This window comes from Lepidochelys kempii, chromosome 16, assembly GCF_965140285.1.
Source record: "Lepidochelys kempii isolate rLepKem1 chromosome 16, rLepKem1.hap1, whole genome shotgun sequence".
In the NCBI taxonomy this organism is placed as follows: domain Eukaryota; kingdom Metazoa; phylum Chordata; order Testudines; family Cheloniidae; genus Lepidochelys; species Lepidochelys kempii.
Window position 1 is genome coordinate 6,172,106 of NC_136395.1, and position 21,731 is coordinate 6,193,836.

The window sequence follows — 21,731 nt, forward strand, 5'->3', positions numbered from 1 at the left end:
AAATATACAGCTTAATTTTCCAATTTGTCTAGCTTCAACTTCCAGCCATTGGCTCCTGTTAGACCTATGTCTGCTAGACTGAAGAGCTGTTCCCCACATAGGTACTTATTGACTGTGATCAAGTCACCTCTTAATAGACTAAGCTTAATAGACTGAGATCCTTGAGCCTATCACTTTAAGGCAGGTTTTCTAACATAGAATCATAGAATATCAGGACTGGAAGGGACCTCAGGAGGTCATCTAGTCCAACCCCCTGCTCAAAGCAGGACCAATCCCCAACTAAATCATCCCAGCCAGGGCCTTGTCAAGCCTGACCTTAAAAACTTCAAAGGAAGGAGATTCCACCACCTCCCTAGGTAACGCATTCCAGTGTTCCACCATCCTCCTACTGAAAAAGTTTTTCCTAATATCCAACCTAAACCTCCCCCACTACAACTTGAGACCATTATACCTTGTTCTGTCATCTGCTACCCCTGAGAACAGTCTAGAGCCATCCTCTTTGGAACCCCCTTTCAGGTAGTTGAAAGCAGCTATCAAATTCCCCCTCCCTCTTCTCTTCCACAGACTAAACAATCCCAGTTCTCTCAGCCTCTCCTCATAAGTCATGTGTTCCAGTCTCCTAACCCTTTCTGTTCCTGCCCCCTCTGAAACCAAGGCAGCTGGCTCAGGTCATTAGACTGCCATGCTCTGGGTACCAGACACTGGTTTGTTTCCCAGGTCTTACAAAAGTGATCCTTCCAGGTGCAGAACATCAGTGCAGCTGAGGGTGCTCAGCACCTGGCAGGATTAGGCCCAAGGTGAGGTGAGCATGCTATTCCCCCTCCAGCCCCAGGCCCAGCCCCAGCCCAGCCCAGCCCTGCATGTCTACCTGGGAGGAGGTGACTCACCTGCTCTCGGCCTTGTCTTTATGATGATGTCTTAAGACACAAAAGCAGTGAAATGGGGAAGGGCAAGGAGAGGCCCCAGCAGATAGAGTTGTCCGGCATGGAGGGAGCAGGACCAGGTGACTGAGCAGAGGAAGCTGCAGCCCCAGCTCTGTACTAGAGAATTTGAAAAGCAAATTGGCAGGGAATTGGGCAGTCGCACAAACATCAGCACCCGTCAGATCTGCTGAACCAAGTATCCCAGCTCAGCCCAGTCCAGCGCTGCGTGTCTTCCTGGGAGGAGGTGACTCACTGGATCCCAGTGCAGATCAGATGAGGATGGGCTGCATGGAGAGAACATCCTGCACTGACGCTGGGGGGAGGGATATGGCACCGTATACCCTAGGCAGGGCAGGATCATCAGCAAGGGCATTGGAGCCTTCCCAAAACAGGAAAGGCCGGGGGCCCCTGCCCCCCCGAGGCCTCTCCCCCCCAAGGGCCCGCCCTGCCCCCCCTCGTCCCCTGGAGACTCCACCCCCGGCCAAGCCAGAAGCAGAACCTGTCCCTCCCCATCCCAACCTGGGTGGGGTGGGGCCGAAAGCAGCCCCGTGCCCATGTCTCTGCCCCCCAGGCCTCCCACCATAGCACAGGGGGAGGGACCCAGGCTCACCACAGCTCCCTGCGTGGCTCTCCCCAACCTGGCTCTAGGCAGGGCCTAGGGTTGCCAGGTGTCTGTTTTTTTACCAGAATGCCCGGTTGAAAAGGGATCCTGGCGGCTCTGGTCAGCATCGCTGACTGGGCTGTTAAAAGTGTGATTGGCGGGGCTGGCAGGCTCCTCACCCGGCTCCCCGTAAGTGGCGACATATCCTTCAGCTCCTAGGCCGCGACTCTGCCTAGGAGCGGGAGGAACATGTCACTGCTTCCGGGGACCCCTCCGAGGTAAATGCTGCCTGGAGCCTGCACCCCAACCCCAACCGCCTGCCCCAGCCCTGATCCCCCTCCTGCACCCAAACTCCCACCCGGAGCTCGCACCCCTGCCCCAGCCCTGATCCCCCTCCTGCACCCAAACTCCCACCCGGAGCTCGCACCCCTGCCCCAGCCCTGATCCCCCTCCTGCACCCAAACTCCCACCCGGAGCTCGCACCCCTGCCCCAGCCCTGATCCCCCTCCTGCACCCAAACTCCCACCCGGAGCTCGCGCTCCTGCCCCAGCCCTGATCCCCCTCCTGCACCCAAACTCCCACCCGGAGCTCGCGCCCCTGCCCCAGCCCTGATCCCCCTCCTGCACCCAAACTCCCACCCGGAGCTCGCGCCCCTGCCCCAACCCTGATCCCCCTCCTGCACCCAAACTCCCACCCGGAGCTCGCGCCCCTGCCCCAGCCCTGATCCCCCTCCTGCACCCAAACTCCCATCCGGAGCTCGCGCCCCTGCCCCAGCCCTGATCCCCCTCCTGCACCCAAACTCCCACCCGGAGCTCGCGCCCCTGCCCCAGCCCTGATCCCCCTCCTGCACCCAAACTCCCACCCGGAGCTCGCGCCCCTGCCCCAGCCCTGATTCCCCTCCTGCACCCAAACTCCCACCCGGAGCTCGCGCCCCTGCCCCAGCCCTGATCCCCCTCCTGCACCCAAACTCCCTCACAGAGCATGCACTCCGCATCCCTTCCCACACCCCAACCTCCTGCCCCAGGCCTGAGCCCCCTCCTGCACCCCAAACCCCTCTTTCCCAGCCCCACCCTAGAGCCTGCACCTTGAGCTGGAGCCCTCACCCTCTCCTGCACCCCAACCCCCTGAATCATAGAATCATAGAATCATAGAATATCAGGGTTGGAAGGGACCCCAGAAGGTCATCTAGTCCAACCCCCTGCTCAAAGCAGGACCAATCCCCAACTAAATCATCCCAGCCAGGGCTTTGTCAAGCCTGACCTTAAAAACCTCTAAGGAAGGAGATTCTACTACCTCCCTAGATAACGCATTCCAGTGTTTCACCACCCTCCTAGTGAAAAAGTTTTTCCTAATATCCAACCTAAACCTCCCCCACTACAACTTGAGACCATTACTCCTCGTTCTGTCATCTGCTACCATTGAGAACAGTCTAGATCCATCCTCTTTGGAACCCCCTTTCAGGTAGTTGAAAGCAGCTATCAAATCCCCCCTCATTCTTCTCTTCTGCAGGCTAAACAATCCCAGCTCCCTCAGCCTCTCCTCATAACTCATGTGTTCCAGTCCCCTAATCATTTTTGTTGCCCTTCGCTGGACTCTCTCCAATTTATCCACATCCTTCTTGAAGTGTGGGGCCCAAAACTGGACACAGTACTCCAGATGAGGCCTCACCAATGTCGAATAGAGGGGAACGATCACGTCCCTCGATCTGCTCGCTATGCCCCTACTTATACATCCCAAAATGCCATTGGCCTTCTTGGCAACAAGGGCACACTGCTGACTCATATCCAGCTTCTCGTCCACTGTCACCCCTAGGTCCTTTTCCGCAGAACTGCTGCCTAGCCATTCGGTCCCTAGTCTGTAGCTGTGCATTGGGTTCTTCCGTCCTAAGTGCAGGACCCTGCACTTATCCTTATTGAACCTCATCAGATTCCTTTTGGCCCAATCTTCCAATTGGTCTAGGTCCTTCTGTATCCTATCCCTCCCCTCCAGCGTATCTACCACTCCTCCCAGTTTAGTATCATCCGCAAATTTGCTGAGAGTGCAATCCACACCATCCTCCAGATCATTTATGAAGATATTGAATAAAACCGGCCCCAGGACCGACCCTTGGGGCACTCCACTTGATACCGGCTGCCAACTAGACATGGAGGCATTGATCACTACCCGTTGAGCCCGACAATCTAGCCAGCTTTCTGCCCACCTTATAGTGCATTCATCCAGCCCATACTTCCTTAACTTGCTGACAAGAATACTATGGGAGACCGTGTCAAAAGCTTTGCTAAAGTCAAGAAACAATACATCCACTGCTTTCCCTTCATCCACAGAACCAGTAATCTCATCATAAAAGGCGATTAGATTAGTCAGGCATGACCTTCCCTTGGTGAATCCATGCTGGCTGTTCCTGATCACTTTCCTCTCATGCAAGTGCTTCAGGATTGATTCTTTGATTCCCTGTTCCAGCCCTGAGCCCCCTCCTGCACCTAAACTCCTTCCCGGAGCCCACACCCCCCTGCACCCCAACCCCTTGCCTCCTCCCACACCCTGAAGCCCTCATTTCTGGCCCCACCTTGGAGCCCATGCCCCCAGCCACAGCGCCCCACACGCCAACCCCCTGATCCAGCCTGGTGAAAAGGAGTGAATGAGTGAGGGTGGGGGAGAGTCAGCGACAGGGATGGAGGACAGAGTGAGTTGGGGCAGGGACTCGGAGAAGGGGTGGGGCAGGGCAGGGGGCAGGGCAAGGGTGCTCGGTTTTGTGCGATTAGAAATTCGGCAACCTTAGTGGGGCCTCAGAGCTGCAGCCCAGCCATAAGAGCCGTGCGGGCAGCTGTGAAAGCCGCAGCAGACAATCCACCTGCCTGTGGTGCAGGGGGCCAGCCGAGAGCAGCCCCCGGCCTGTGTCTCCACCCCCCCGGATGCCTCAGCTAGGGCAGGGGAAGGGTCTGCGTGGCTCCCACAACTGCCCGGGCTCCCCAGCTGGGCTTCATGCTGGCCTGGCCGGGGAGTGGGGCCTTGGGCAGAAGAGGAGGGGAAGGAGGGGGTGGGGTCTGCCCCAGCAAAAAGTGGACTGGCCAGGCCCATCCACTTTCAAAAAGTGGGGGGCTATGGCTGGGGGGCTATGGCCTGAGTTCCCTGTAAGCTGCGTGGCCGCACAGTAGCCTATTAAGCGCTGTGCAGGCGTTCAGGGAACCCGCCCAGGCAGGACCTGCTGCGGCCACGGGAAGGGCGCCCCTATCCCACGGCCCCAGCCTGGGAGCTGCTGCAGCAGGGAGAGGCACCTCTCCCCCCCAGCCCAGGTGCTGCTGCAGGGAGAGAGGGCTGGGGGGAGTCCTCTCTCCCCACTGTAGCCCCAGGGCAGCCTGCACCCCAACCCCCTCATCCCCGGCCCCACCCCAGAGCCCACACCCCCAGCTGGAGCCCTCACCCTCCCACCCCAACCCTCTGACCCAGCCCTGAGCCCCTCATATCTGGCCCCACCCCAGAGCCTGCACCCCCAGCTGGAGCCCTCACACCCCTGCACCTCAACTCTCTGCCCCCGTGGCAGGGATGGAAAACTGGCTATGGCCCCAGTAGCCCCCCTGCTTCCGGTGCCACTGATCATCAGCCGTGGTGAGAGGTAGAGAGATCCCAGGCAGAAGGGACCCAGGATCCTCTGCTCTGTGATGCTGGCTCCCTCTCAGAGCACGGGTCTAAACCACAAGCCTGTTGACTGCAATTCCTAGAGGTTTCATCCCCTCATAGCAGCCCTGCCTGGCCCACGGATTCTCGACCGCTAGCTCCAAAAGGATCGCTGAAAGGGCTTGGCCATGAATTTTGTGCAGGAGGAATGTTCTGGTTTTGATTGGTAGCCATGGCTGGGCAAGGGAATGACAAACTGCAATGGGGTGAGTGCCCCATGCCAGTCCCGGATGGGCCACCTCGAGCACTAGGGTGGGGAGCGTGGCAGCACTTAGAAGCCCCAGGCATGGCCCATGCCCGGCTGGTGCTACTGCTCTGCGGACACTACCCCGAAAGCTGGTCCCTGCCCCACCGAGCCCCTTACCTCTTTGGGGAGGAGAGTCCAGTCTCTGGTGTCTCAGTGAAGCAGGGCAGCAGTGGGGGAGTTTACACCAGCAGGGGGTGGCTGGCTGGGCTATGGATGGGCTCCTGCGCACTGGGAGTGGGGCCAAAATCCTCTCCGTGTCCCTCGTCTCCCAACCCATCAGAGCTGAGTACTTGTCTGGTTTGCTAATCTTCCCGCCGCTGGGCCCAGATCAACCATTCAGCCCCCACTGCATTCTGAACAGTGAGCCAGGGCAGGGAACTGGGAGAGATGAGATGTGTCCTGTGCCTGCATCTGGATCTGCATCGAGCTGAAGCCAGCGCTTCCAGAGCTGGGTGGGAAAAGTGCATTCTCAGGGCCACGTGCAGCCCCTGCCTTCATCTTGGGGAGCCCAGTGGCCAGGGGCCTGGTCACAAGTGGGCCTGGGGGGAACCTTGGGTGTTGGATATGTTCTGCACCATATTATGCTTCTTGTTTGGAAGAGGAAGAAGCCTGCAGAGAGGCTGCCCTGGCACCAGCCCCAGCCAAGCCAGGAAGCCCACTCGAACAGCTGGATCTGGTGCATCAGGTTGGGCAGGGAATCAGATGGAAGCCAGGCAGTAGCTGTGGATGGGTGGTGGCCTGTGAATGCACCTGCCTCCTCCCTGCTTGGAAACAAGTTTGGCCAGAGCTGCCAGCCCTGTAGCCGTGCTGCCCTGGTACCCACTGGTACTACCCCTAGGGCCGAAGCAGAGGTCTCTCGTGCCTTGCCCTGCCCCCCCTCCATCCGCAAGAGCTTGAGGCTTCCTGCTCACCAGCCACCCTCAGCACAGAGCCACTCTAACCCCTGGGCCAGCGTCTCCCTCCCCTGCTGTGTCCCAGCAGCAGGGTGGGCGGGCACTGTGGAGGGGAGATGGCTTATGATGGATGGAATAGGGAGAGCCAGTCGGGACCGACTGCAGGCTACAGCTGGGAGAACCCCAGGAGCCAGTGCCCAATGGGACTAGCTGGGGTATATTTAACTTGCACAGGCAGAGTCCAGTCTGAGCTCAGCCCCTTCCCCAGTGTGCAGGGAGCACCCCTCTTCCCCCCAGGAGCTGGCCTGCAGGCCCTGGAAGATGGTGCTGCTGGGCGCCAGAGGAAGTCGCCGTGGCCCCTGCACAGGGCTACTGCCTAGGAAGGCCTATAAAAAGGGGAAACGTGGACATGAACCCAGCTCCCTCCCTGTCCCAGCGCTTTGCTGGGGAGACAGGCTGATCCTGGACGAGGTCCCGCTGCTCAGCCTGTACTGATTGTTTGGCTTTTCTTGCAGGTTTGGAAGAGGTTTGCGTAGATGAGAAAACTGTCAGCCCCCTGCTGGCCCTGTCCGAAGACAAGAAAACCTTAGCATTCAGCCCCAAGAAGGCAAAGACCTATCCAGACTGCCCGGAGCGCTTCGATCACTGGCCCAACGCCTTGGGCACTAAGGCCTTCCACAAAGGGACCCATGCCTGGAGGATCAGCGTAGGCAAAAGCTGCGCGTACAAACTGGGCATTTCTTATGGCTCCTTGGAGCGCAAAGGGCCTGGCAGCGCAGCCCGGCTGGGCTACAACCCCTTCTCCTGGGTGTTCTCGCGCTATGACAAGGAGTTCTGCTTCTCGCACAATGGCCATCATCAGGCGGTGGAGCTAGTCAAGTGCCCCATACAGGTGGGCGTGCTGGTCGACTTGGATGGCGGGGAAGTGCTGTTCTATGACCCTAGTGCCTGTGTCATCCTCCACTCGCACCGTGAAGCCTTTACTGCACCCATCTACCCCGTGTTTGCTGTGGCTGACCAGAGCATCTCCCTCGTTCAGTGAATGAGGCCTGGCTCAGGGGCAGCAGCTCACCCACCCAGCTCTGTGGGGGACAGGGGGAGCTTTCTGCAGAGACGCACAACTCGGCATGCCGCCTGCTGGATCTTCAGTCACTCCAAGCAGGCAGAATGGGGCTGGCAGCCTGAATGCACTGATACCTTGTGTCCGGGGTCCCAGGGGGGCCACACTGAGATTGCTCAATCAGGGCAAACTGCAACGAATGGGGCAGACGATACCCCAAACTGGAGGTTATTTCTAATAATTAGATTCACCTATCCATGAACAAAACAGCTTCTATAATATCTTCCTGGTTACCCAGAAGCCACAAACACATCCAGCCTTGGGCTCCCACCCAGACAGCCCAGTCAAAGATGAGGATTACTGAAAATCATATTCATCATAAAAATAAGTTCTACCAAGCCCAAATGATTGGACACATTACCTGTCAGGTCAATGAATATTTCAAATCTTACCCAAATACATGCTTACAGCCAATTCTTATTAACTAAACTAAGATTTATTAAAAAAGAAAAATCTGTATGTATATTGTATTATACATACAGATATAAATAAAATTCTTAGTTTCATAGTAGAGATGGTAAGCTTTAGAGTTGCAAAGAGTTCTTTCAGAATTATTTCCATAGGTTATAATTAAGGCTATGATTTAGTCATGGGTATTTTTTAATAAAAGTCACGGACAGGTCACGGGCAATAACCTGTGTTACTGTGACCTGTCCGTGACTTTTACTAAAAATACTCCTAACTAAATCTTAGGTGCTTAGGGGTGGCGCGCTCCAGCAGACATTGCTGCTCATGGGTGTGGGGGGGGCCGCCCAGGCGTCAGCCGCACCAGCCACTGCAGCTGCAGAATTCATGGAGGTTCCAGAAAATCACGGAATCCGTGACTCCCGTGACCTCCGTGAAAGACTCGCAGCCTGAGTTATCATACAATGTCCAATGTCAGGGTGAGCCAAACTGGAGCTGGAGACCTTAGTCCTGTGACTCAGACTTCCCCTGATGAAGCTTAAGTGGAGCTGAGATACGGGATCAGGGCCTAGAGTTCTTTTTATAGATCCCTGGCAGCCTTTTGTCAGCAGGTGTTCCTTGGGTGAACAATAGTGGCTTCGAAGTAAAACCTCCTATTTCCTAAGCACCACCGGTGATTAGTTGCATGGATTAAGATAAGGCAACTGCCCATCTCTTGCCATTTGCAGGTAGTTCACTATATACACCACAGAGAAATAAAGACAATGATATTACTACAGTCATGGTTCATCTCGATGAAGTAACAGAGTATGGTGACAGACAGGAACTGTTTGGGTACATTGTCAACCTATAACAATATATATGTAAACACACATACAAAAATACAATCATTAGCTGCTAAGATGTCTCTACAGGTTGAATCTGGGTTAGTTAGCCTGCTAGTGCTAAACCCCTTCTGGCTCAGTGTCACATATGTAAATAGGCTCTGGCTTCAGCCCAGGTGCCTGCTCTGAGCTTGTTTCTTAACAGCAATAGCCCCCTAGAATTCTTTCTAGGCAATCTAGTTAAACTGGACTTGCCCTACAGGATCGGCTCACTGGCCTGTCTTGTTGCGTAGTCAATCTCTGGCTGGAGCCAAACCCTGAAGCGGAAACTGCACATAATGCATCTGGCCAACTGCACAACACTGCACTTAGCAGGGAATAATCCATCCTTCCTGACCCTTGCACAAAATCATCTTGTGCCTTGAAGCATGAGAGCTGATTTCCCTGAGCTTAGCCTGCAAAACTGCAAACGTTTATTGGTCACAGAGTTATGCAGTTCTTTAACACTCCAGGGTTTGTATCTTGTCCTGCTGTCTGAACTGCATCAAATTTTGCTTTGGCCTAATCCCTTTGACAACGCTCCATTGACAGTGTTGTCAGTTGTTGGCTGTGTGTGTGTTCTCTCAGCGTGCTGCACCAGATCTGGCCAGGTAGCTGATACAGCAGACCTTGACTGAAGTGCCCACGACCACCACAGACGGTTTGGTGGCAAAGGCACTCGGTCAGGTTTATTGTTGACAAAGCACGGTTCTAGTGTCCAGTAGACTCTGAGGACACTAACTCGCATATGCCTGTTGTAATGGACTCAGCTCAGTGAGTGGTGGGACCTTCTGCTCCCCCAAGGCCAGATAAAACACTGCTCCTACAACCCCTCTTTTATACACTGATACAAACAAGTTACATATTGTCCCCCTGATGTAGTTAGTTACCACCCTTTACCTTGTACCTGCTGGTTCAAACAAAACATTTTCATCTGTCAGCCTAGGCCTGTCCTTGTTTCATGTGTGGTCGGTGTGTTCCTCTTTCATCTCCCAGCATTGTGTTTACATTAGGGGGTACCTGCATCGTCTGGAATGTGCACACATCAATACCCTGTGCCTAGCACTTCTTGGGCATGCCTGTGTGTTTTGCCAAGGTCGGGTTATCGGACAGTGACCCTGCAAACAGGCACCTGCTGTGTAACAGGGCCTGCCTTTCACACATAGTCTGACACTTGCTAACTTTGCTTTCTAGCAGCAGGGCCTGACTTCTGCTCACTTTAGTTAGGCTCTTTTGCTCTACTACATACAGCCGTTATCTCTACCGAGAGCCGAAGCCTTAGCTACAGTGCAGCTGCTGCAGCTAATGTGGCCATGGGGCTACAGGAACATGTCTACTTGGGGGGGCTAGTTATGGCGGACAGAAAAGAGGTGCCCTGTACTGAAGCCTCAATTTCCACCACTAGCCTGGAGGGAGGAACTCAACACTGGCATGTGCAGTCTGCTCAGCCTTGATGGGGACGTGCAGTTATTACAGCCCTAGCCTGAAATGTGGGCAAGCCGTGTGATTCCTGACTGCAACATGCTGGGATGAGTCCTGTAATAGCTCTGTGCCTCAGTTCCCCCTCTGTAATGTGGGGTTGCCCTGCCAGACCTCAGAGTGGTGTTGTGAGGCTAAATTCATGGCTGTACGAGAGGTGCACACATTCTACCAAGCTGAGCACCATAGAAAAGCCTGTTGATAAGACTATGCACAATCTGGTTCATTTGTTGAGGTGGGTTCAGTGACAAGGGGCTTTAGAAATGAGGCTGTGACCCAGGTTAGAAGTAGGGACCCTGGCCTGGGCTGGTTTCTCCCCTTTTTAAACGTAGGTATCTTGATTTTTAACCCCCTGAATGTTACACGTTCTGGGCTTGTCTAGACGACCACTTAGTTTGCAGCAAGCTGGGGGGTACGTTTAGTTTGCCACGCACCGAAGTGCACTTTGATCTGCTCCTGTTTCAAAGCGGCTCAGCAACAGGGTCTGTCTACATGGCCAGTTGGTGTGGGGTAAACTTACAGCCCAGCTTGCTGCACACTGTCTAGGCAAGCACCTGGGCTGCTTTTCACAGCACTTTGCTGGGGCTCTGCCACACAGCTGCAAGTCCAGCACTGGGAGCAGGGCAGCGATCGCTCTGCGCCGCGCTTGGAAAAGGCACCTGCTGAGGTTTGGGCAGGGAAAGGCCCATTGGCTAGTTTCTGTTGCCGTCAAACTCCCATCAGCCTCTGGGAAGCAGTGACTGCCCAAGCACAGGGCTGCTCTAGTTTCCAGTGCTCCCCTCTGTGCTGCCCACCAGTGGCTCGGTAGGGGGTTCTACTAAAATCCTTACTTGAAGCAGAGTCATCAGCACCCCCAGGCCCAGTCTTTGCACAATGGCAAGGGGGGAAATCCCATGGGATCCTCTGCCAGCATCGGGGCAGAGGCACTAACCGCCCCAAGTAATGTGCCAGCTTCTACAAGAGCAGACCCTGGCAGAGAGGTCCTATGCGGAGAGAGCCTGTGGTGAGAGGCTGCAGGGGTGGGCAATGGCTGCCTTACAGGCCAGAGCAAGAGCAACCCAAGAAGGGGGTGGTGCTGTCTGGGAAAAGGCTATTGTCAGGTCAAGGGGATTCACTGAAGTCAGCACACCACCAGTGTTCCTCGCCAGCAGAACCATGTGGTGCAGCTGGCCCAGGCTGGCAGGGAGTTAGGCCAGCCAGTTGTACCAATGCAGGGAATGAACCTGGCCCAGAGAAGGGATTTCTGCTTCTGCCTTTGTTCATTCAAGTGTGCAAGAAATGCTGTCTTTCCTCGCATGACGAGGGATTAATGCCTGGGCTTAGAGCTGCAATGGACAGGGGACGAGGTGGACACTCTGGAGATGCAGAGTGAGGGAGGGATAGCTTAGGGGGGAGGGATAGCTCATTGGTTTGAGCATTGGCCTGCTAAACCCAGGGTTGTGAGTTCAATCCTTGAGGGGGCCATTTAGGGATCTGGGGCAAAAATTGGGCATTGGTCCTGCTTTGAGCAGGGGGTAGGACTAGATGACCTCCTGAGGTCCCTTCCAACCCTGAGATTCTATGATTCTAAGTTCTGGTCTCCACTCTGACGTGCAGGGTGATCTTAGCCATCATCCCTTGGTTCCCCCCTGTAAAATGACAATAATGGCACTAATCCCCTCCACTCTGTTAGAAGCTTTGAGAGCTATGAAAGAAAGGGGAAGAGAAGTGCTGAGTATCTGTAGCAGTTTATTATATTGGATGACTAATGCGTGGTTGTGGATGGTGCTAGCAAGTACTTCTCACTGAGTTCAGAGGGGTTTGCTTTTGCCCCCTCTCTATAGGACATGCAGATACCCTTTAGAACCTGATTCCCTGGTGGAGAACCAAATCCTCTCCCCTCTCCTCCTCACCCCTGCAGCAGAACTGATCCTTCTTTTTAGTGACATGGTGTAAGGAATCTGCTTTGTCCTTGGCGATCTCTGCAGAGAGGCGAGGGATTCACCCTTAACCCTTCTCGATAACAGACAGCAAGTGGGTAAGTGAAGGCAGGATGTGCTGCTTGGGTACCTCTAGCTCCCAAGGGTTTGCACGCCCAGCCCTCGTGAGCAGGAAGCTATGCATGCCCACATCTCTGGCTGCCCTATAATCCTTCACATAATTGTCCCCCACGTGAGCCGCCTGCTGGGGAGCTACCCCAGAGATGTGCAGCGCCTTCTGAAAGATCCGCTGGTCTGGCTTGGCAAAGCCAGCCTCCTCCGAGGTCAAGACAAATTCAAAATGGTGCCTGAGGTTGCAGTGAGACAGAATCTTCTCCAGCCTCTTGTCAAAGTTGGAGATTACAGCCATACGGATGCCCAGCTGATGGCACTGCCTCAGAGTCTCCCTGGCACCTGGTAACAACTCCCAGTTCTGTGCACTGCAGAATTCCTGATAGAGGCTTTCCGAAATGGTGGTGAGAAGCCTGTCTTCATGGACACCAGCGAGTCTGAAGGTCTGTTTGACAACATCCACCCACCACTGCTTGGAGCTTAGCCCCTGGCTCAGGCCATAGTTGGGGAAGTGCTTGCTCTGGGCTTTGTATGCCTGATGGAAAGACTTATTGAGAGCCTCAGGCTGCACATGGACTTTGTGAACTTGGGCCGCAGCAGAGTAATTCTCTCCTACTGGGTGCCGAAGCCGGAGCAGCGTGTCCTTCACGTCCCATGTTAACAGCCGGAGCCGAAGCATTGCTTCACTGAGGCTGAGGAGCAAAGAGAACCTAGAACACCAAATAAAAGGATAAGGATCAGACAAGCCACAGACCCAACCCTCTTATAGGCCGAAGGAATGCTCAGCATGGGGCAGCGAGTGACTCAAGTGATTGATAATTGCACTGGAGCTTTTCAACCTGGGATAGCTTCACCGCGCCCAGGGCTCATGGGTTCAAATTCCTCCCGGGCCTGCAGTGAATGAAAGTGGTTTCTATCTGAGGACTGTTCTGTAGCTTGTTTGAAGTGAATTGCTGGGTCTCAGGCCAGTTCCTGACAGATTTGTATCCACATCACATCCCCACCACTAGCACGGACTGGCCCCCTGCTCACAGGCTCAGCCCCATGTCCGTGGAGACTGACCTCCCCTCTCAGGCGCTGTGCAGCGGATACGGAGAGGCCCTCACTGCCACTGCAGTTAAGTCAGTACCAGCACCAGGACTTCAGTCACTCAGAACCTGTACAAACACTAAGACTCACGTCTAAAGTGATTTATGTCTTTACATTACGACGTTAGGTACAGTTTGTCAGTGAAGACCCTGTAGATCCTAGAATGCAGGACTTTGCACCTCTCTGTTTGCAGCAGAAACTCAAACAGCTGATCTTGGGACCATCTGTATTTGACTTGAATTTGTATTTCTTAACATGAAATGACAAGGCTGACCAGCATCCACAGACACTGGGTAGGGAAATTAAAGCAAGAGAAATAAATGGGGAGCAAGATAACCGATTTAAAACTACCAGCCTTCTGTAATGCATTAGAACTCTCTGCTCTTAAATAGGTTACAATTCAGTTTTACTCCTGGGGGAATTCTGTGCAAAAAAAAAAAAATGTCTTCACCAAAATTTAAAAATTCTGCACACAATATTTTAAAATTCTGCATATAATCTGCAATATAATCATGCCAGTTTCAATTATTTTGATAATTTATTTAAACTATAATACAATAGATGGAGAATGGGAGTGGGGAGCATTGGAGAAAATCCCCAACCCCCCTCTGTCTAATAGTAATGTAGCTAGTATTGACCTTTTACTTCTAGTTATTAGTCAACAAATATATGCAGCCATATGCTCAGTGTTACGCCATAGGCAACTGAAGAGCAAGTGAGGTCTGGGGACTCAAAGTCACAACTTATATTGGCTACTGACCATCTCCAGAAAGGTCAGTAGCAAACAGTTCATGGAGCACATTGTGATTGGAAAATTTTTCAGTCCAAAAATTTAGACCAGTTTTAATCACTAAATCACCATATGCATTTATAAGCCATACTGTCCTTTACAGCACTCTGGCCACGTAAAGGAGCCTTAAAACTTTTAAACCTGTTTAATACTCTTGGGGGAATTCACTAACGGCAATGGGAACAATTCACTAAGCAGGCAGGCTGCTACATTCTTCTCTGCCTGAGGGGACAGAGCCTGCCCCATGCCTACCTCCTCAGAAATACCTTGAAGCCCTGCCCTTCCTCGCTGGGTGGGCTGCAATAGCTAGTGAGAAGGTCAGAGTCTCTCTGTCTTGCACGCATGACCAGCCCCTCCACTGGCGGCTCCGGTCGCCCAAACTAAGGTTCCTGTGCTGCCGGGGAGGGGCGCGTGGTCACTCTTGCGGCTTTCCTTTGCTTCCCCCTCAGAATTCATTTTTCCATTGGGGAAACAAAGAAATCTGTGAGGGACATAAATTCTGCACGTGCACAGTGGCACAGAATACCCCTAGAAGCAAAGTTTGTAATTTTGCAGTATAACAGAATGATATCATAAAACAATGGGTTTCTCTATAATGACATGAACTTTTGTGCAATTAGCTTGTATGTGCGGTGGCAGGATTATTCAGCACCAAAATAATATTCTGGAAGAAACAGCCAGACCAGTTTAGCAGGAAACTGAAATCAGAGTTAGTGGCTAGGAATTCTCTTAGCCTCAGACAAAATGCACACCCACACAGCAGCTGTCATGGAGAGAGTCTTGCAATCTCTGCACTGAAGCCTGTCTACAATTTAAGGGCAGAGTAACATACACTTGGGGTAAGGATCCATTTTCTTCTGCTGAATAAGTGAGCGGTCTCAGAGTAGGAGGATGCACTGACAACTCTGATGAAGTCCTCTTGGCATGAGGCAGATACATGCAAAGGCAGCAGCAGTGAAAACTTCCACCATGCTGCCCTATTTAATATGCCTCACAGTGGGAGTTCAGTTCTGGTCTCTCTCCTGAGGCTAGTGCCTAAGCACTGTGTCCAGAGGTGCTGGAACACTTTGTACAATGGCGGTGCTGAGAGCCATTGAACCAAACTGGAAACCCTGGAAACCCCTTCGAGCCCCAGTACCTCTGGTTCCAGCACCTATGGCTGTGTCAAAAAACAGCCATACAGGGTCAGACCAAGGTCTATCTAGCCCAGTATCCTGTCTTCCGACAGTGGGCAGTGCCAGGTTCCCCAGAGGGAATGAACAGACCAGGTAATCATCAAGTAATCCATCCCGTTGCTCATTCCCAGCTTCTGGCAAACAGAGGCTCGGGACACCATCCCTGCCCATCCTGGCTAATAGCCATTGATGGAGCTATCCTCCATGAATGCATCGAGTTCTTTTTTGAAACTTGTTATAGTCATGGCCTTCACAACATCCTCGGGCAAGGAGTTCCACAGGTTGACTGTGTGTTGTATGAAGAAATACTGCCTTTTGTTTGTTTTAACCCTGATGCCTATTAATACCATTTGGTGACTCCTAGTTCTTGTCTTATGAGAAGGAATAAATAACATTTCCTTATTTATTTTCTCCACATCATTCATGATTTTTGTAGACCTCTATCATATCCCCCCTTAATTGCCTCTTTTCCCAGATGAAAAGCCCCAGTTTTATTTATCTCTCCTCATATGGAAGCTTTTCCATGACCTTAATAATTTGTGTTGCCCTTTTCTGAACCCTTTCCAATTCTAATAGATCTTTTTTGAGATGGGGCAATCACATCTGCACGCAGTATTCAAGATATGGGTGTACCATGGATTTATATAGAGGCAACATGATATTTTCTGTCTATTATCTATCCCTTTCTTAATGATTCACAGCATTCTGTTCGCTTTTTTGCCTGCCGCTGCACATTGAGTGGATGTTTTCAGAGAACTATCCACTACGACTCCAAGATCTCTTTCTTGAGTGGTAACAGCTATTTTAGACCCCATCATTTTATATGTATAGTTGGGATTATATTTTGCAATGTGCATTAATTTGCATTTATCAACACTGACTTTCATCTGTTATTTTGTTGCCCAGTCACTCCGTTTTGTGAGATCCTTGGGTTCTTTATGAATACTTAAATCCCTTTGTTTTCAGTTTAAACTGATTTTTACTGACAAATTCCTGGGTTCTACAAAAAATATTCATTTTTTTCTGATTTTCACCCTACTTTTGTAACATTCAAATATATAAAAAATAACTGATATTATTAGGAAAATACAATACATTGCATGAGATCTATGTATTATGATCATACATTAGTCTGTATATGCAAAGCTGCCTGTTGAAGTAAGGCTATGTATTAGTCTAGAGCAGGGGTGGCCAACCTGAGCCTGAGAAGGAGCCAGAATTTACTAACATACATTTCCAAAGAGCCACAGTAATGCACCTGCAGCCCTCCATGAGCTTCCCCACCCGCTCCCAGTGCCTCCTGCCCACCAGCAGCCCTGCCAATCAGCGCCTCTTCCTCCCTCCCTGCACCTCCTGATCAGCTGTTTCCTGGCATGCAGAAGGCTGGGGGAGGAGTGAGGGCACCGACAGACTCAGGGGAGGGGGCGGGAAGGGGTGGAGTGGGGGCAGGGCATGTGGCAGAGCCAGGGGTTGAGCAGTGAGCACCCCCTGGCCCATTGGAAAGTTGGCGCCTGTAGATCCAGCCCCGGAGTCGGTGCCTAGACAAGGAGCCGCATATTAGCTTCTGAAGAGCCGCATGGGGCTCCGGAGCCCCAGGTTGGCCACCCCTGGACTAGAGCTACACACAATAAACCGTTTCAGAGTAACAGCCATGTTAGTCTGTATTCGCAAAAAGAAAAGGAGGACTTGTGGCACCTTAGAGACTAACCAATTTATTTGAGCATGAGCTTTCGTGAGCTACAGCTCACTTCATCAGATGCATGCCGTGGAAACTGCAGCAGACTTTATATATACACAGAGAATATGAAAAAATACCTCCTCCCACCCCATTGTCCAGCTGGTAATAGCTTATCTAAAGTGATCATCAGGTGGGCCATTTCCAGCACAAATCCAGGTTTTCTCACCCTCCACCCCCCCACACAAATTCACTCTCCTGCTGGTGATAGCCCATCCAAAGTGACAACTCTTTATACAATGTGCATGATAATAAAGTTGGGCCATTTCCTGCACAAATCCAGGTTCTCTCACCCCCTCACCCCCCTCCCAAAAACCACACACATAAACTCACTATCCTGCTGGTAATAGCTCATCCAAAGTGACCATTCTCCCTACAATGTGCATAATTAAGGTGGGCCATTTCCAGCACAAATCCAGGTTTTCTCACATCCCCCCACCCCCATACACACACAAACTCACTCTCCTGCTGGTAATAGCTCATCCAAACTGACCACTCTCCAAGTTTAAATCCAAGTTAAACCAGAACATCTGGGGGGGGGGGGGGGGGGGGGGGGTTGGAAAAAACAAGAGGAAATAGGCTACCTTGCATAATGACTTAGCCACTCCCAGTCTCTATTTAAGCCTAAATTAATAGTATCCAATTTGCAAATGAATTCCAATTCAGCAGTTTCTCGCTGGAGTCTGGATTTGAAGTTTTTTTGACCACTATGGATGTAGAAGGCCTCTACACCAACATTCCACACAAAGATGGACTACAAGCCGTCAGGAACACTATCCCCGATAATGTCACAGCAAACCTGGTGGCTGAACTTTGTGACTTTGTCCTTACCCATAACTATTTCACATTTGGGGACAATGTATACCTTCAGATCAGCGGCACTGCTATGGGTACCCGCATGGCCCCACAGTATGCCAACATTTTTATGGCTGATTTAGAACAACGCTTCCTCAGCTCTCATCCCCTAAAGCCCCTACTCTACTTGCGCTATATTGATGACATCTTCATCATCTGGACCCATGGAAAAGAAGCCCTTGAGGAATTCCACCATGATTTCAACAATCTCCATCCCACCACCAACCTCAGCCTGGTCCAGTCCACACAAGAGATCCACTTCCTGGACACTACAGTGCTAATAAACAATGGTCACATAAACACCACCCTATACCGGAAACCTACTGACCGCTATTCCTACCTGCATGCCTCCAGCTTTCACCCTGACCACACCACACGATCCATCGTCTACAGCCAAGCTCTGCGATACAACCGCATTTGCTCCAACCCCTCAGACAGAGACAAACACCTACAAGATCTCTGTCAAGCTTTCTTACAACTACAATACCCACCTGCAGAAGTAAAGAAACAGACTGATAGAGCCAGAAGAGTTCCCAGAAGTTACCTACCACAGGACAGGCCTAACAAAGAAAATAACAGAACGCCACTAGCCGTCACCTTCAGCCCCCAACTAAAACCCCTCCAACGCATTATTAAGGATCTACAACCTATCCTAAAGGATGACCCAACACTCTCACAAATCTTGGGAGACAGGCCAGTCCTTGCCTACAGACAGCCCCGCAACCTGAAGCAAATACTCACCAACAACCACATACCACACAACAGAACCACTAACCCAGGAACTTATCCTTGCAACAAAGCCCGTTGCCAATTGTGCTCACATATCTATTCAGGGGACACCATCACAGGGCCTAATAACATCAGCCACACTATCAGAGGCTCGTTCACCTGCATATCCACCAATGTGATATATGCCATCATGTGCCAGCAATGCCCCTCTGCCATGTACATTGGTCAAACTGGACAGTCTCTACGTAAAAGAATAAATGGACACAAATCAGATGTCAAGAATTATAACATTCATAAACCAGTCGGAGAACACTTCAATCTCTCTGGTCACGCAATCACAGACATGAAGGTCGCTATCTTAAAACAAAAAAACTTCAAATCCAGACTCCAGCGAGAAACTGCTGAATTGGAATTCATTTGCAAATTGGATACTATTAATTTAGGCTTAAATAGAGACTGGGAGTGGCTAAGTCATTATGCAAGGTAGCCTATTTCCTCTTGTTTTTTCCTACCCCCCCCCCCCCCCAGATGTTCTGGTTTAACTTGGATTTAAACTTGGAGAGTGGTCAGTTTGGATGGGCTATTACCAGCAGGAGAGTGAGTTTGTGTGTGTACGGGGGTGGGGGGGATGTGAGAAAACCTGGATTTGTGCTGGAAATGGCCCACCTTAATTATGCACATTGTAGGGAGAATGGTCACTTTGGATGAGCTATTACCAGCAGGATAGTGAGTTTGTGTGTGTGGTTTTTGGGAGGGGGGTGAGGGGGTGAGAGAACCTGGATTTGTGCAGGAAATGGCCCAACTTTATTATCATGCACATTGTGTAGAGAGTTGTCACTTTGGATGGGCTATTACCAGCAGGAGAGTGAGTTTGTGTGTGTGTGTTTTTGGAGGGGGGTGAGGGGGTGAGAGAACCTGGATTTGTGCTGGAAATGGCCCAACTTGATGATCACTTTAGATAAGCTATTACCAGCAGGACAATGGGGTGGGAGGAGGTATTGTTTCATATTCTCTGTGTGTATATAAAGTCTGCTGCAGTTTCCACGGTATGCATCCGATGAAGTGAGCTGTAGCTCACGAAAGCTCATGCTCAAATAAATTGGTTAGTCTCTAAGGTGCCACAAGTACTCCTTTTCTTTTTACACAATAAACCAACAGGCATGCACGCAAACTGTGAAGTGCATGTGCCTTTAAACGTACTAATGAGCCTCACAGTGACCACATACACATTTCAAAACTTCGTAATAGTATGACCAACTTAAGAATCATGGTACAAATTAAAGTACTCAGCTATGTTACTAACGCCACATTGGACAGTTAGGGTAAAGCAATTCTAAAGTGTTAGCAGATAATGGTTTAAAGATTTGACACACTAAAATGGGAAGAAAGCAAAAATCTGTATCACAATACGTTTCAGAACCCAAGGTAGCATTTGAAAGTTTAAAAAAAAAAAACCAGGAGAAAAGGATGACCTGGAGTGTGTGCTGCAAATGGTGAGGCCCACTTATTAAATGTAACTACTGATAGGCTAAGTATCAGAGGGGGAGCCCTGTTAGCCTGGATCTGTAAAAGCGGCAGAGTCCTGTGGCACTTTATGGACTAACAGACGTATCGGAGCATGAGTTTTCGTGGGTGAATCCCCACTTCGTAGGATGCATGTGGTGGAAATTGCCAGAGGCAGGTATAAATATGCAAGCCATATGTATAGCTATTATTTACAGCAAGCTATTTATAGGCTAATAATTCTAAGTCTACAACAGTAAACTGTTCATTCAAATTAAAAGTTTTATTTGGGGATTAGAGACGGTATTGTTTTCTTAAACTCAGAGGTGGCCTGTTTTGGTTTCTGTTTCAGTTCTGCAGCAAACCACACTGATGAAGCGAATTCAAAGCATTAATCTAGTGAATACTTTCCCCCCCCCTATTTCCGTCCACCAAAATAAACCCCGATATTTACCCCCCAATTAGTATTAATAGTTTTTTGCCCTGATTTTCACCCGTTCTTGTCGTTGTGGTAATAAACACTGATAAATTCCCAGTCAAATCAAATCAAATCCGAAAAGGAAGGGCCCTTCGCCCCTGTAGCTAGAGGCCCGGCTGGCAGCGGGCACTTTGTGGGCAGCGGCCCCGTCTCCAGGCCCCGGCCGAGGGCACCGAACCGCCCTCCGCGGGCCCGGGCCCTGGCGCGTCCGCTCCTGACCCGGTTTAGATCTGTCGGGGCCCCGGGCCCACGTCTTTCCCCCTTTTTAAAACTCCTCCGGTTCCCGGGGCCAGGCCTCGCTCCGCGCCGCCGTCCGGGGGGCTCCGGGCTGCCGGCGCCCCGGGCCCCTGCCCCGCTGCCCAGAACCGGGCCCGCCGCGCCCCGGCGCCGGGGACAGGGCCGAGGCCGGCTGCGCAGCGCCCGGCGGGGAGCCGGGGGCAGCCGCTGGGCCTGGCCGGAGCAGGGATCCACGCGGCCAGGCGAGCGGGGGCCGCGGGAGGGGCGGCCCGAGCCCCGCCACAGGACGCGGCTCCGTGCCCGGATCGCTGCGGAGGAGTCGCCGGCCGCAGCCAGGCCGCCCCCGCCCGCGACTTACCGTGCGGCGCGGCGCTGAGACCCGCCGGGAGCGGCGAACAGCTCGGCCCGCCGCCCCACCCCCCTCGGCCATGGGGTGCAGCCCCCCCACCCTGATCCCCACTATCTGTGAGGTGCAGCCCCCCCATCGGCCATGTGGTGCAGCCCCCCACCAGCGTGGGGTGTAGCCCCCCACCCCCATTGGCCATGGGGTGCAGCCCCCCCACCCTGATCCCCACCAGCTGAGGTGCAGCCCCCCCATGGGCCATGGGGTACAGCCCCCCCACCCTGATCCCCACCAGCGTGGGGTGCAGCCCCCCCATCGGCCATGTGGTGCAGCCCCCCACCAGCGTGGGGTGTAGCCCCCCCACCCCCATTGGCCATGTGGTGCAGCCCCCCACCAGCGTGGGGTGTAGCCCCCCACCCCCATTGGCCATGGGGTGCAGCCCCCCCACCCTGATCCCCACCAGCTGTGAGGTGCAGCCCCCCCATGGGCCATGGGGTACAGCCCCCCACCCTGATCCCCACCAGCGTGGGGTGCAGCCCCCCCATCGGCCATGTGGTGCAG

At 52.4% G+C, this 21,731-nt stretch overlaps 2 protein-coding genes across 4 annotated transcripts in view; one reads left to right on the forward strand and one right to left on the reverse strand.

Annotated features, from left to right (window-relative positions):
• The window catches only part of BSPRY (B-box and SPRY domain containing), a 31,682-nt gene extending 23,709 nt beyond the window's left edge, over nt 1-7,973 (forward strand). The window contains exon 6 of the mRNA XM_073313807.1: nt 6,855-7,973. Within this exon, the coding sequence (XP_073169908.1) occupies nt 6,855-7,381 (527 nt within the window). The 3' untranslated portion in view covers nt 7,382-7,973. The remainder of the gene's footprint in view (nt 1-6,854) is intronic.
• On the reverse strand, nt 7,959-21,247 carry HDHD3 (haloacid dehalogenase like hydrolase domain containing 3). Of its 3 annotated transcripts, none has more exons than XM_073313810.1 (2): nt 21,186-21,247; nt 7,959-12,946 (listed from the first exon to the last, which is right to left on the reverse strand). In XM_073313810.1, exon 2 carries the CDS (start codon nt 12,913-12,915, stop codon nt 12,193-12,195), a length of 723 nt encoding a protein of 240 aa, XP_073169911.1. In that variant the 5' UTR covers nt 12,916-12,946; nt 21,186-21,247; the 3' UTR covers nt 7,959-12,192. The 3 variants fall into 3 exon arrangements, with proteins under 3 accessions (XP_073169911.1, XP_073169910.1, XP_073169909.1); XM_073313809.2 differs by lacking the exon at nt 21,186-21,247 and adding an exon at nt 20,607-21,172; XM_073313808.2 differs by lacking the exon at nt 21,186-21,247 and adding an exon at nt 20,567-21,172.
• Nucleotides 21,248-21,731: the final 484 nt, after the last annotated feature.

Coding starts and splice junctions, on each gene's coding strand:
- HDHD3 (XM_073313810.1), bottom strand. CDS start 12,915: ATGCTTCGGCTCCGGCTGTTAACATGGGACGTGAAGGACACGCTGCTC.